The sequence below is a fragment of the Bos indicus genome, chromosome 10 (assembly GCF_029378745.1).
Source record: "Bos indicus isolate NIAB-ARS_2022 breed Sahiwal x Tharparkar chromosome 10, NIAB-ARS_B.indTharparkar_mat_pri_1.0, whole genome shotgun sequence".
Taxonomy (NCBI): Eukaryota; Metazoa; Chordata; class Mammalia; order Artiodactyla; family Bovidae; genus Bos; species Bos indicus.
Window position 1 is genome coordinate 70,584,580 of NC_091769.1, and position 15,595 is coordinate 70,600,174.

General features: G+C 36.9%; 1 protein-coding gene across 19 annotated transcripts in view; it reads left to right on the forward strand.

Annotated features, from left to right (window-relative positions):
* KIAA0586 (KIAA0586 ortholog) overlaps window positions 1-15,595 on the forward strand; it is a 166,106-nt gene that overhangs the window by 81,908 nt on the left and 68,603 nt on the right. For 11 of the 19 annotated variants that reach the window (XM_070797669.1, XM_070797657.1, XM_070797662.1 and 8 more), the window contains 2 exons: window positions 3,815-3,989; window positions 13,645-13,802. In XM_070797669.1, coding sequence (XP_070653770.1) covers window positions 3,815-3,989; window positions 13,645-13,802 — 333 coding nt within the window. The remainder of the gene's footprint in view (window positions 1-3,814; window positions 3,990-13,644; window positions 13,803-15,595) is intronic. The other 8 variants (XR_011568932.1, XR_002181628.2, XR_011568930.1 and 5 more) reach the window with 2 other exon arrangements.

Below are 15,595 nucleotides of genomic sequence, written 5' to 3' on the forward strand. Positions count from 1 at the left end.
CACCTCATGCAAAGAGTTGACTCATTGGAAAAGACTCTGATGCTGGGAGGGATTGGGGGCAGGAGGAGAAGGGGACGACAGAGGATGAGATGGCTGGATGGCATCACTGACTCAATGGACGTGAGTCTGAGTGAACTCTGGGAGTTGGTGATGGACAAAGAGGCCTGGCATGCTGCGATTCATGGGGTCGCAAAGAGTCAGACGTGACTGAGTGACTGAACTGAACTGAACTGAACTGAAGGACTAAAATCAGGCCACGGTCTGTTTAAGTGAATAGAAGAGGAGACGAGGTGATGAGCCCCAGGAGGGGGCTTCTCAGGCAGCACAGAACCACTCCTGATGGTGACCACGGCTGTTTGCTGATATTCTGCCATTCAGTTCTTCTGATGGTTTTTATGTCTTTAAAACCCTTAGGAAGAAGTTTCTTTGAGAGGTTTTGTATTCCTGTCCTTGGGTTCAAAGGGGGACAGAGTGAGGAGTGAATGCCTATGGGTTCTTGGTCAGATGTAATCTCTAACTTTTCACCCCAACTGGGCCTTCATGCTCCCTGATATCGTTACTCTGGGGCACTAGTATCTACAGCCCAGATTGTTGCCAAGATCTTTATGGTTAAGGTGCAGGCACTGATGATTTCCAGTTAATGAGGCAAAGAGGAAATGACAGCAGCTCTTTACATCAGTCATTCTTCTCACTGCACCCCCTGTAGCCACCTTCCTCCACAGGATGCAGCCCTTTTCCCCCCCACACACCAGGTCAAGCTAGCAGGTGGTCTTTCCCAGTGTTTTTTCACAGTTTTTACTTAATTCTCAGAATCCGTGGCTTCTCACTTCTGTAGTTGCTCCAGCATTTTGGGGACAGGGAGCTGGCAGCCTTTGTTAGTGTGTCATCTTGGCTAGACCAGAAGCCCAGAAGTTGGAAGATTATCCTTTCCAGGTTTTTTCTAAGTATCTAAACATTTGCACGTGCATGTGTGTGTGCTCATGTGTGGGTAATTTTGAGGTATGTGTATGTGTTATTCTGCCATCTGATTCTTAAAATTTAACTAAATCCTAAAAGACGTACCATATCCTTTTTATCTACCATGTAGTATGCCCTAGTTTATTCTCCTACTGAAGAATTTTTAGACTGATTCCAATTTTTCTTTCTCCAAACTATGAAAAGAATAAAATCCTTTTTTGTACCATGAGGAATTGCCTCTCTACCAGACCACCTTACCTGCCTCCTGAGAAATCTGTATGCAGGTCAGGAAGCAACAGTTAGAACTGGACATGGACCAAAAGACTGGTTCCAAATCAGGAAAGGAGTACATCAAAGCTATATATTGTCACACTGCTTATTTAACTTATATGCAGAGTACATCAGGTGAAATGCTGAGCTGGATAAAGCACAAACTGGAATCAAGATTGCCAGGAGAAATATCAATGACCTCAGATATGCAGGTGACACCACCCTTATGCCAGAAAGCGAAGAGGAACTAAAAAGCCTCTTGATGAAAGTGAAAGAGGAGAGTGAAAAAGGTGGCTTAAAACTCAACATTCAGAAAACTCAGATCATGACATTCAGTCCCATCATTTCATGGCAAATAGATGGGGAAACAATGGAAGCGGTGAGAGACTTTATTTTGGGGAGCTCCAAAATCACTGCAGATGGTGACTGCAGCCATGAAATTAAAAGACACTTGCTCCTCAGAAGGAAAGCTATGACCAACCTAGACAGCATATTAAAAAGCAGAGACATTACATTACCAACAAAGGTCTGTCTAGTCAAAGCTATGGTTTTTCCAGTGGTCATGTATGGATGTGAATGTTGGACTATATAGAAAGCTGAGCACTGAAGAACTGATGCTGTGGTGTTGGAGAAGACTCTTGAGAGTCCCTTGGACTGCACGGAGATTAAACCAGTCAATCCTAAAGGAAATCAGTCCTGAATATTCATTGGAAGGACTGATGCTGAAGCTGAAGTTCTAATACTTTGGCTACCTGATATGAAGAATCAACTCATTTGAAAAGACCCTGATACTGGGAAAGATTGAAGGCAGGAGGAGAAAGGGATGACAGAGGATGAGATGGTTGGATGGCATCACCAACTCAATGGACATGAGTTTGAGTAAGCTCCAGGAATTGGTGATGAACAGGGAGGCCTGGTATGCTGCAGTCCATGGGATCACAAAGAGTCGGACATGACTGGGTAACTGAACTTAACTGAACTGATAGAAGATAACGAGAAGTGGAATTTACTCAGAAGGCACAGGCATTTATAATTTAAATAGACACTAAAGCATTGCTTTTCAACTTTATGAGATTCTGACACCTCATTATGTATTTTTTTTTCATTATGTATTTTTAATCTTAAATTTTTGCCAGTCTGATTAACAGTGATTGACATTAAATGTGTTCTCCTATGTTTTAAACATTTGTTTGTAATAAGAACTAGTAATAATGATATATTTGTAAGTTAAAATACTGCTTTGGTAAGAAAATAGTAGCCATTCTTTGTTGCTACTCTGCCCAGAGGGAGCATCTGGTCAGTGAGAGCAGTCTGAGGACAGAACTGCATCTTGTGCATTTATGTGGATGGGCTGGGTGTGCTACTGGAGATTATAGATAAACTAACTTAGAGTTGATATGAGTCTGAGATTTGCATAGGATATAAAAATGACAAATGCTTATGTGGTATTAGAGCATTGTGTGAATAGGGAAGCTAAATCTTCCACAGAGTATTAAGGTGTTCGGCAATTATAAGTACCCTTGACAATGTTCATCAAAGAGAAGGTACTGTATATTGCACAACATTTATATAGTAGTGGTAGAGTAATATAGGTCCTGTGAAATATTTCTAAGGAAAATGTGTCTGCCGTCATCCTAAACTCTGCCCAAGAATCTTCAAGGGTTTCATAATAATTAAAAACCAATCTTTTCCTGTTTAAAGGATGTTGAGCTATTGATATTCTTTAAGAAAAGTCAGATTACAGAATAAGGGGAGCTATAAATCTGTAGAGGATAATTAGGGTAAATTGTAGAAAATTGTGAATGATGAGCTAAGCAGTTAGATTTTATTTTGTAGTCAACAGTCATCAGAGATGTTTCAGCAGTGATTTCTTCATATATTCTAGTTTAAAAAAAAACCCTTGGTTGAAATTAAACTCCTTTTAAATAAAAAATATGAGAGCCTTCATATATTGGAATTTTTATTCAGTTCTTGATTAGTAAGCTCATTAATTAGAATATCTCCAAGTCACAACATGCGCTTATGATTAGGTCATCTAGTTTTTAACACAGAAAGAATTTTAACACATCATTTTTAAAGTTTTTACTTTATATATTTGGTAAAGAAGCATATTTGTACTTTTTGTATATTTTCAGCAAGTGTTTCATTATAAATTTCATTCTGACAACTTTAGCCCATTTTCATTTAGAAAGAACAAGAGGTAAATTTTCTGTTTTCTAATTTTAAACTATATAAACAGCTTAGGTTGTGTGCCAGAATTTAGTGTTTTAAATAATAAAAAATGTCTTGTGTGTTTTATTGCTGTCTAATTTGGAGGTTGAATAAACAGATAATGGGTATTTAACTTCAGAAGAAATACTTCATAAGAAAAGCAAAGCCTACACTTAGGTATCTTATTAAACTAACTTTCATGTAATGTGTATGTGGCTTGATAAGCACTTTCTAAAATACTTTTCAAGCAATCAGGTGGTCTGCATCCTGATACATTTGACAGATATTTTTTGTTTTGACTTGATTTTATTTTATTTTTTGTTTTTTGACTTGATTTTAATGTGATGTTTATAACAGTGGTTTCTACTTTTTACAGGACTTGGAAAACAGTGTGGGTGAGCTTAGTGAAGGACAGAGGCTGACAGCTGCAGCAGCAGAGAACCTCTTCAGGGAACTTTCCGCATACGTGCAGCAACCTGTGGCTGAGGCAGAGTCTTCAGATGCAAAATGTGCTCCGAAGCCATCATCTCAGCAGTGTGACACGGTTGCAGGTATTCACCAAAATACCCCTTCCTGATGTAGTGTCTGTTAGAATATTTACTTTGAATCCCATCACACTCTCTTTGTACTGTTTTCATGTCGAATGCTGTATTCTGTTTTGTATTATAATCTACAGTAGTGTTCCTACTCTGAATTAAGGAAAGCATAACTGTTTTCAGGTAGAAGCTTGCAGACCTTCTTTATTTAAAAGGGTATTCACAATTGAAAAGTTTGATAATGACTTTTTCTATATATAGCAATGTTTCCCCAAATGTGATTCATGTAACCGTGTTGGTGCATGAGTCTCTGGGTGGGGCATGAGATAGTTTTGGTAATATGTATATGTCTACTTTAGATTTTTTAGTAGTGATATTATTTTAATGTATATTGGGAAAAAGATGACTAGCACATGAAAACTGTCACATAACATCTTGTGTAGGACAATGTTTAATTAGGTAATACTGTAGAAGTTCACTCTTTATGCTGTAGGAATTTCTGACTCAGAATTCAGTGCACTCAGTCTTATTTTGAAACTTTGTTAACTAAACTTTTTGCTGTAACAGTTTGAGAATAAGAATAGAATAGAGAATATCAGTTTCTGGTATATGTAGTTGATTCTCATTAGGTCCTATAATAGAGACACCACAAACACTGAATTAGGAAATACTGAGCTACTCTTCCTAGAGGAAATCCTGGGTTAGGTTCCTATGAGCCTGTATATTATATTATATTTATATTTATTATATTTATTGATACATACACAACATTTTTGATAATATATAACCTTGCTTTATGTATGTTTCTATTTAAAGGCAGTTATTTAATATACACTGTTGATTCATTAACACTGATTCTCATGAGCAATAGCACTATAACTCATTACTGAATGAAACTTACCTAGCACATATATTTTTTCTGTAAGGCCCATCAAAGCTTTTTGCACTTTGGAACACTGAAGAGCACTTCTGCACTATGTTTTGGGGCCATTTTAAAGAGCAAAATCACGAAAAAAACATATAAGAATGTGGAAAACCTGTCACTAAATAGACAGCAAAAAAGAATACTTGTTCATAGTGTAAGAGCTGATCAGAAAGCAGAGCACCTGTGCTCAGCCTCGTCTGCTGAGTGTGTGGCGGGTGATTCAGGCCTCACTGCTGTGTGCATGCATGCATGTCCACAAGTCGCATGTGCTGAGTGTTGATTTCAGGGTTGCAAATACATTGTATCAGGTGGATTTGTAGAAATAAAGTCTTCAGAGTAATGAGGATCAACTATATTCTCATTTATTGGTAATCTCATGTTTATTATTGCAGTCTCTTAAATGAAAAGAACTTCTGGAGTCATGCAGATTTGCCAGAAATCAGAAAGAAGTACATTGGTGTGGAGTATTTAGACTGTCAGTTTTATATTAAGCTTTCCACCTTATCGTTCAGAAATGAGAGACTCTCAGGACTGAATTTTCCATGGGAATAAATATAAATTAATACTTGAATTATTTATTTTGTGCACATAGTAGGAGTATTCATTTTTAACAGTATTTTAAATTAGGGTTCAAAGTAGTATAAAATACAACTTCTATATCTGTATCCAGCTAACTGTGCAGATTGTGATTAAATAGAATCGACACTAGATGGCTCTCACAGATCACTTGAGAGCTGCTTGGTACTTGTGAACAAAGAGGTACTTACTGAATTGTTACAGAATAAAATCCATTAGGATGTATCCTATTCAGCCCCTCCTTATGGTATCACCTAGCTGGTTACCTACAGACCAGTACATTTTTAATTGTAGGTACTCTGTAGATATTTATTTAATTGAATTGAAAACAATAAGTTGTTCATGGAAAATTAGATGGGGAAACAGTGGCTGACTTTATTTTTGGGGGTTCCAAAATCACTGCAGATGATGATTGCAGCCATGAAATTAAAAGACGCTTACTCCTTGGAAGGAAAGTTATGATCCACTTAGACAGCATATTAAAAAGCAGAGACATTACTTTGTCAACAAAGGTCCATCTAGTCAAGGCTATGGTTTTTCCAGTGGTCATGTATGGATGTGAGAATTGGACTATAAAGAAAGCTGAGCACCACAGAATTGATGCTTTTGAACTGTGGTGTTGGAGAAGACTCTTGAGAGTCCCTTGGACTGCAAGGAGATCCAACCAGTCCATTCTAAAGGAGATCAGTCCTGGGTGTTCATTGGAAGGACTGATGTTGAAGCTGAAACTCCAGTACTTTGGCCACCTGATGTAAAGAGCTGACTCAACTGAAAAGACCGTGATGCTGGGAAAGATAGGGCAGAAGGAGAAGGGGACAATAGAGGATGAGATGGTTAGATGGCATCACCGACTCATTGAACATGGGTTTGGGTGGACTCTGGGAGTTGGTGATGGACAGGGAGGCCTGGTGTGCTGCGGTTCATGGGGTCGCAAACAGTCAGACACGACTGAGTAACTGACCTGAACTGAAAGTGGCATTAGATTAAGTATGTAGATGAGTCATTATAACAGAGTGGCTAAGAGCTTGAGCTTTTGAAGTTTTGGAGATCATTTTAAATTCCAGATCTGTATTTTTGGGCAAGTAACTTAATCTTCTGAGCCCAAGTTTCTTCATCTATTAAGTAGAGATAATATTAATGTACTAGTTATCTATTTCCGTGTAATATATTACCCCAAAGTTTAGCAGATGAAGACAGGAAATATTTATTCTCTCTCACAGTTTTGAAAGCCATGAATCTAGGAGTGGCGTAGCTGCGTGGTTCCCAGGATCTCTCATGGGGTGTAGTTAATCTGTTGGCTGGAGCTGCCATCATCTAAGGACTTCAGCTGGGGCTGGAGGATCTGCTTTCCAAGCTCATTCACATGACTGTTGGCAAGATGCCTCCGTTCCTCACCACGTGAGCCTTACTGTTATGCTGCTCATGACATAGCAGTTCGCTTTTCCCAGAGTGGATGATCTGAGACACAGTGAGCACCCAAGATGGAAACCCATGGTGTTTTATAACCTAAAGTCAGAAGTGACATGTCATCACTTCTGCCACATTCAGTTAATAGCAAAGACCAATCCTGGAATAATATAGCAGGGGATTACAGAAAGGTCTGAATACCAGGCGACAATCGTTAGGGGGCCGTAGTGGAAGCTGCTTATCAGAAACAGTATCTGCCTCATAAGGTTATTAGAGGTCAGTCAGTCAGTTCAGTCGCTCAGTCGTGTCCGACTCTTTGCGACCCCATGAACCGCAGTATGCCAGGCTTCCCTGTCCGTCACCAACTCCCGGAGTCTACTCAAACCCATGTCCACTGAGTCAGTGATGCCATCCAACCATCTCATCCTCCATCGTCCCCTTCTCCCGCCCTCAATCTTTCCCAGCATCAGGATCTTTTCAAATGAGTCAGCTCTTGTATATAAAGTGTCACTATGCTTGACACATGATACTGTTTTGGAGAAGGTAAAAATACCTTCTCAAATACATTTAATAGAACCAGAAATTACACACAGTTGCCTAAAAAAAAAGGTGCCTATAGAGGACTAGTTTGTCCCTCTTATTTTAAGTATTTTGTTACATTATGGTTATTGTAGAAGAATGAGTCCCATGTATCATTATTTCTGCTACTGTCTAATCTCATGCCCTTCATGTTGATTTCTAATAGCTTCCTCTACAGAGGCTCATCTGTTCTTACCTTGCCTGTCTCCACTTCTGCTCATTTTCAGAAAGTATCCTATTTGCAACTCATAGTCCTATACCACTGTTTCTAATTCTGAGGCTCTCAGGTTGGGTTGAATAACAAAAAGATGCTAAATAAGGTTTGAAGAATTGTTTTAAGAACCCTAAAATGTGAACTGGTATTTTGAACAAACTCTGAGGACTGAGATTTACTACCAATTATAACTCTTCATCTGATCTGATCTGATCTGATAACTCTTGATTTACTCAGAAAATGCACTAAATACCTGCATATATCCGTCACTATATTGGTACTAAATAAGGGTTTTGAGAGGCAGAAGTAATAGCTGTCTGCTCTCCAGGAAGTTTACAAACTCATGTAGGATAATGTGAGACAACAATTACAATATTGTTGATTAATGCAACAACACAGGCTGCTATGGGAGCACAGAGTAGGAATAACCCACACATGAGGGCTCAGAGGAGGTTTCCCGGAAGAGCCAATGTGAAACTGAGTATTAGAGGAATTAGCCAGACTATGAAGTGTGATAAACATGTTCCAGTTTGTTCATTTACATATTCAGAAAATATTTTTTGATTGCTTGCTCTGCTCTAAGGATATTCTAGGTGGTAGGAACATAAAACCTGGTAACACCTTATTCTTAGTGAATTTTTTCTCTAGTAGAGATAGTATATGAGAAAGCAAAAACATGCAATAGGTTATTGTGGTTATTGTATAGCAGTCCAAATAGGATTGGGGTACAGGTCAGTTGTATCTGGGGAGATCAATCAAGAAAGACATCATATGTGAGCTTACTTGAAATGAGTTCTCAATGATGAATAGGCATTTGCTGTGTAGTAAGTGTAGGAGAAACCTTCATGGCAGAATACATAATAAGACAAGGGGATAAAGTTGAAACGACAAAGATACTTAAGCAGGGAAGTGTAAGTACTTTGTCACAGCTTTAGAGCTTAGGATATAATGAAGTTGGACCAGTAAGCAGAAACCAGGTAGATATAGATGATAACATCCAGTGGTTTTGGGATTTACTCTTAAGATAGTAGAGATTTATTTATGTGCAAAATGGAAAATAATTCCAATCTTGCTTTATATTTATTCCCATGGAAAAGTCATTTGTGAATTTCTGTCAATTCTGAATGTTTTATAATATACACAGATCCATTAAGAATTGTATATAAATGAGTGAAATGATCAAATTTGCCTTTTATTTTGGCAAGAACATGTGAGGTGCAGTGTGATGGATAGATTGGAGAGAATTAAGGCTGGAGGCAAGGAGCCTCTAGCTGAGACAGTTATAGTAAACTTGGTGAGTCATTATTGAGCAGCAGGGAAGTATAAAAAGGGAGATTTGGTAGACATTTGAGGAGAGTGGACAAGACTTAGTTTGGATATGAGAAATGCAAAAGAAGAGAGGGTCTAAGAAATCTCCAGGTTTCTGGCTAGAATGATTTGATAGTTGGTATCTCCATTCACTGAGGGAGAGAGGAGATATGGAGGAAAGATAGAATTAGGAGGAAATAAGAAGGAGTGGAATTTGAGGTGCCTTTGGGTTTCATACAAATGGAGTAACTTACTAGACGTGCAAGAACCAAAGCTGCTGCTGGCACTGGCAAGTCAAGCAGACTGAGTCTACGATGGCTGCTTTTTCAAAGCAATAGTATTCTAGAAAAATAAAATTAGGGATTTCAAATTATAATTAATTAAATTAAATTTGACTTGAATGGAATAATCCTTTGAGCATCCCTCCTAAAAAGGGATAACTAACATAATTACACTCAATGAGTGTAATTTTTAGAAGTGACGTAGCAAATGCAACAGTGTGGTCATTGTTGTCATGGAATCCTTGCCTGACCCCTTATCACTGAGTTAGATACCGTCAAATATTCTCTCTGTGTAGTCCTCTAATGTCACCTGCCTAATGTTGCTCTTATCACACTGATTTGTAATCTCACTTGAGATGGGGACTTCATCCTGTCTGCTGTCATAGCTCTGGCATCTAGCAGAGAATGTAGCATAGTCAGTAAATAAAGGTTAAGTGATAGAGTGTTTTATGAGCGGAGAGTTATTATGCACTTTTAATGCTTTGGGGAGATGTTTGTTTATATACTTTTGGGTTTCTACATATAATTTTTTTCTTTTATCACAGTCTATCTTATGTCTTTGTAATTAATTTTTTTCATTACACCCATGCGTCAGCCACATATCATTTTATAGAAAAATAAAATGTGATTATATTATATATTACTTTAAAGTATAGATTCATTTTTTAATGTTCTTCATCTACCCCTCCTCCTCACATTTTTTCCTGTCACACTTTATTCCTTATCTCAGGTAACACATGTTAAGATTCTGATATGTAACCTTTTAGGTTTTTTTTCCTTCTGCATATAATTATATATGATAGGTACATATGGTGTGTATATATTTATTGTCATTTTTCAAGTTGAGATTATATCATGTGTTTTGTTTTCACCCAGGAAACCCTGTGGAAATTACTCCAGGTCAACTAGTATTACTTAAATTCATTCTTTTTATTGACTGCGTAAAACCTTTCAGTATGGATTTCCAGTAATTTATTCAGTTATTGCTTTGTTGATGAATGTTAACTTTATTATCATTTCCCCCCACTATAAACAATGCTAGAGTAAATATTCACTCATGTATAGCCTAACATTGGAGAAGGAAATGTCAACCCACTTCAGTACTCTTGCCTGGAGAATCCCATGGACAGAGGAGCCTGGCAGGCTACAGTCCATGGGGTCACAAAGAATCAGACGCAACTGAGCGACCAACAACAACAGCAACATAGCCTAGTATATTGCTGCATTATATATTTAGGGAGTAGTTTCCCAGAAATAACAGGTCCAAGGGAAAATATATTTTAAACTTTAAAATAGATATGCCAAGTTGCTGTCTTAAAAGTTTAAACTAATTTTTCTTTATCAGTAATATATTACAACCTTTCCCCTGTATCCCTGCCAGATATTATTTTTATTACCTTTTTTATTTTTGTCAATTAAAGTATAAACATATGACTGACTCCTGGTGAGTTTATATTTGATGATTATTTGGATTTGCTCTTCTGTGAATTACCTACTTAAGTTCTTTCCCTGTCAGGTTATGTTTTTCTTATAACTTTATGTAAAACTTACTGTGGCTCAGCTGGTAAAGAATCTGCCTGTAATGTGGGAGACCTGGGTTCGATCCCTGGGTTGGGAAGATCCCAACAAAGGGAAAGGCTACTCACTCCAGTATTTTGGCCTGGAGAATTCCATGAACTGTACAGTCCATGGGGTCGCCAAGAGTCAGACACAACTGAGCAACTTTCACTTATCTAAAAATACAGATTAATGTAAAAAAAGAGAGAGTGATTATTTGCTATACCTAAGAAATTTTCAACAGACTATACCTAAGAAATTTTCAACAGACTACCTGTAAGTGGAAAATATAATATCTGTGGGGTCTTAAAATATCATTTCATTTGAAACAACTTAGTTTATGTGTAGAGTTTCAGGTCTATTTCTGTTGACTAAAATGAGATAGACCATACTGTGCTGTATTTAAAAGATGACCATTAATTAGGAAAAACAGAATTTTCTGAGAAATAATTTAGCAAGAATGTGAAATAAGGAACAGTGAGTAGGAGTTGAAAGATGAGGATTTTAGTTCCTGTACACCTCTTAACTAGAATTCTGATTTTTGAACAATTGGTTAACTTTCCTGAGCCTTAGCTTTGTCAGTGAAAGACAGTTATAAAATTATCTGATCTTCTTACCTTACAGAATGATTGTGAGATTCAAATTAAATGAGATCATGTATGTGAAAGTGCATGGAGTTTAAAGTGCCATATAAATGTACAGTGATGTTATTAGATAAATATTTGTTTCTGTTTATATTGTCTTCTTTTTATTGATTTGATTGAGATGTCGTTTGGATGAGGAAAAGAGGAGCCTGATTGTTTGAAGAAAAATATCTAAGCAATATCAACATTTCCTAGTCAGGAAACTGTCCTTTGCTTTAAGATTACATTTTATTTTATTTTTATTTTTTTTTAAACTTTACATAATTGTATTAGTTTTGCCAAATATCAAAATGAATCTGCCAAAGGTATACATGTGTTCCCCATCCTGAACCCTCCTCCCTCTTCCCTCCCCATACCATCCCTCTGGGTCGTCCCAGTGCTCTAGCCCCAAGCATCCAGTATCGTGCATCGAACCTGGACTGGCATCTCGTTTCATACATGATATTTTACATGTTTCAATTGAGAAAGAAGAATGGAACTGGAGGAATCAACCTACCTGACTTCAGGCTCTACTACAAAGCCACAGTTATCAAGACAGTATGGTACTGGCACAAAGACAGAAATATAGATCAATGGAACAAAATAAAAAGCCCAGAGATAAATCCATGCACATATGGACACCTTATCTTTGACAAAGGAGGCAAGAATATACAATGGATTAAAGACAATCTCTTTAACAAGTGGTGCTGGGAAATCTGGTCAAGCACTTGTAAAAGAATGAAACTAGAACACTTTCTAACACCATACACAAAAATAAACTCAAAATGGATTAAAGATCTCAACGTAAGACCAGAAACTATAAAACTCCTAGAGGAGAACATAGGCAAAACACTCTCTGACATACATCACAGCAGGATCCTCTATGACCCACCTCCCAGAATATTGGAAATAAAAGCAAAAATAAACAAATGGGACCTAATTAACCTTAAAAGCTTCTGCACATCAAAGGAAACTATCAGCAAGGTGAAAAGACAGCCTTCAGAATGGGAGAAAATAATAGCAAATGAAGCACCTGACAAACAACTAATCTCAAAAATATCTCAAAAAAATCTCAAGCAACTCCTACAGCTCAACTCCAGAAAAATAAATGACCCAATCAAAAAGTAGGCCAAAGAACTAAATAGACATTTCTCCAAAGAAGACATACAGATGGCTAACAAACACATGAAAAGATGCTCAACATCACTCATTATCAGAGAAATGCAAATCAAAACCACTATGAGGTACCATTTCACACCAGTCAGAATGGCTGCGATCCAAAAGTCTACAAATAATAAATGCTGGAGAGGGTGTGGAGAAAAGGGAACCCTCTTACACTGTTGGTGGGAATGCAAACTAGTATAGCCACTATGGAGAACAGTGTGGAGATTCCTTCAAAAACTGGAAATAGAGTTGCCTTATGATCCAGCAATCCCACTGCTGGGCATACACACTGAGGAAAGCAGAATTGAAAGAGACACGTGTACCCCAATGTTCATCACAGCACTGTTTATAATAGCCAGGACATGGAAGCAACCTAGATGTCCATCAGCAGATGAATGGATAAGAAAGCTGTGGTACATATACACAATGGAGTATTACTCAGCCATTAAAAAGAAAACATTTGAATCATTTCTAATGAGGTGGATGAAACTGGAGCCTATTATACAGAGTGAAGTAAGCCAGAAGGAAAAACACCATTACAGTATACTAACTCATATATATGGAATTTAGAAAGATGGTAACAATAACCCTGTGTATGAGACAGCAAAAGAGACAGTGATGTATAGAACAGTCTTATGGACTCTGTGGGAGAGGGAGAGGGTGGGAAGATATGGGAGAATGGCATTGAAACATGTAAGATTACATTTTAGATAGAAAGTATTCTATTTACTTTTATTGACCGAAAAGGTATTCTGGAGGGTTGGGAGTTGGTATGTAAGAGTGGGTGTTGTGTGGGGGCTGCATAAACAACTTGCTGACTGGAACCCTACAATAATCCATAGATATGTTTGAACATAGATAGGTACTTTTTGAATTTGCTATGACCTTTGGTTTTAATTGCAATGAAGGCTTGGTGACAGGCATTTTCTGTTGAAGTATTTCTATTTCTAATTCAGCAGATGAGAAATATTGGTAATTTTAGCCAATTTTTCTTCCTTTAAGAAATAGTTTAACTTTTTGTTTACTTACTTGATAGCAGATGCTGTTTATGAAGATTTATGTGCTAGTCATGGTCCAATGAGTTTGGGAGAATTGGAGTTGCAGCCAGATCCTCACGTTACTCTTCCCACAACACTTCTGACAGCACAAGAAAGTGATGTTAAATTATCAGAAGCCGCTGAAGGCTTTCCTCAGGTACCCGATTAAGTACTTTACTTAAAGTACTTGTACTTTACTTAAATCAGAATGGTAACAGTATTGCCTTAGCATGGCACACTATCAAGAGCACAGTCTCTGGAATCAGACAGCCTCAAATCATGCCTCCTTTTTTCTGTTTTTTTTTTTTTTTTTTTTTAACTGACTCAAACTTGGCTATAAATCTTAGCTTATCCAGCTTCTAGCTGGGACCTTGAATATATACATAGCTTTTTTCTAAGCCTTAATTTCCTTGTCTTTAAATTAAAAATTAGAAATAATGTATATAAAAATGCCTGTTACCTAGGTAGATAGCTATGTTCTATATTCCCATGCAATAACTAGCTTAGTAGTCTGTCTATAGTAGGTATTCAGTAAATATTTACTATATTAAAATTCATGAATTCTTGTGTACTGAAAAAATAGGATACTCTCCAAGATGTAAAAAAAAGAATGCTCATGTTAAATTAAATGCAATAGCATTTAATTACAATGCTATTACAATGTTTCTCATTGTGGATTAATTTATTCAATAAATAGTCATGGTATGGTATTGTATAGCATTGCAGGGTGTTGCAGATGAAAGCCAAAAATGTATAAGATAAAGATTGTTTATGGAATACACTATTATGTAGGGTTTAATATTAATGACCTATGACCAAATAAAGATCAGGAAAAAACTAATAATAAATAAATATCTGTTAGTCACTTCTGTAATAAAATAAAAGTTGTGACCTTGGGCTAGGCAAAAATGGCACCAAAAACTGTGTCCATGAAAGAAAAAAGTTAATAAACTGGTCTTCTCAAAAATAAGAACTTCGCTTTAAGACACACTGTTAAAAGAATGAAAAGACAAGCTACAGATTGGGAGAAGATATTTGCAAATCACTTATCTGATAAAAAGCTTATATCTAGGATATATAGGGAACTCAGAATTCAATATTAAGAAAACAATCCAATTAAAAAATGGATGAAATCTTTGGATAGATACCTTACCCAAAGAAGTAAGCACATAAAAAGATTTTCAACATCAAGTAATCATTAGGAAAATGTCAGTTAAAACCACAATGAAATGCTACTACACACCCATTAGAACATCTAAAATTAGAAAGGCTAACAAGCCAAATTTTGGCAAGTGTAAAGCACTTAAACTCATATGCTGCTGTGGGAATGTAATATGATTCAACTGCTTTGGAAAACAGTTTGGCAATTTCTTAAAAAAGTAAAATGTACGCCTACCATATGACCCAGACATTTCACTTCTAAGTATTTATTTACCCAAGAGAAACTAAAACATTTCTACACAAAGACTCACACATGAATGTTGATAGCAATTTTCCATCCCTGGATCAGAAAGATCCCTCCAAGAAGGAAATGGCAGCCCACTCCAGTGTTCTTGCCTAGGAAATTCACGGACAGAGGAGCCTGACAGCTGCCATCCATGTTGTTGCAAAAGAGTTGGACATGACTTAGTAACTAAACAACAGCAAAAACTTTACACACACAAATGTCCATAGTTGCTAAATATACACATATTGGCATATCTATAAGATGGAATACTATTTAGTAAGAAGAAGCCATGGACTACTGATACAGAGTAACATAGATGATTTTCACAAGAGTTATGTTGAGGGGAAAAAAGGCAGAACCCACACCCAAATAAGAGTGCGTACTTTATGATTCCACTTATATAAAATTCTAGATGATGCAAGCTAATCTGTAGTTATAGGAAGGAATATAGAAGGTTATGAATAAACTTTTGAGATTGATGGATTTATTCATCGTATTATCTT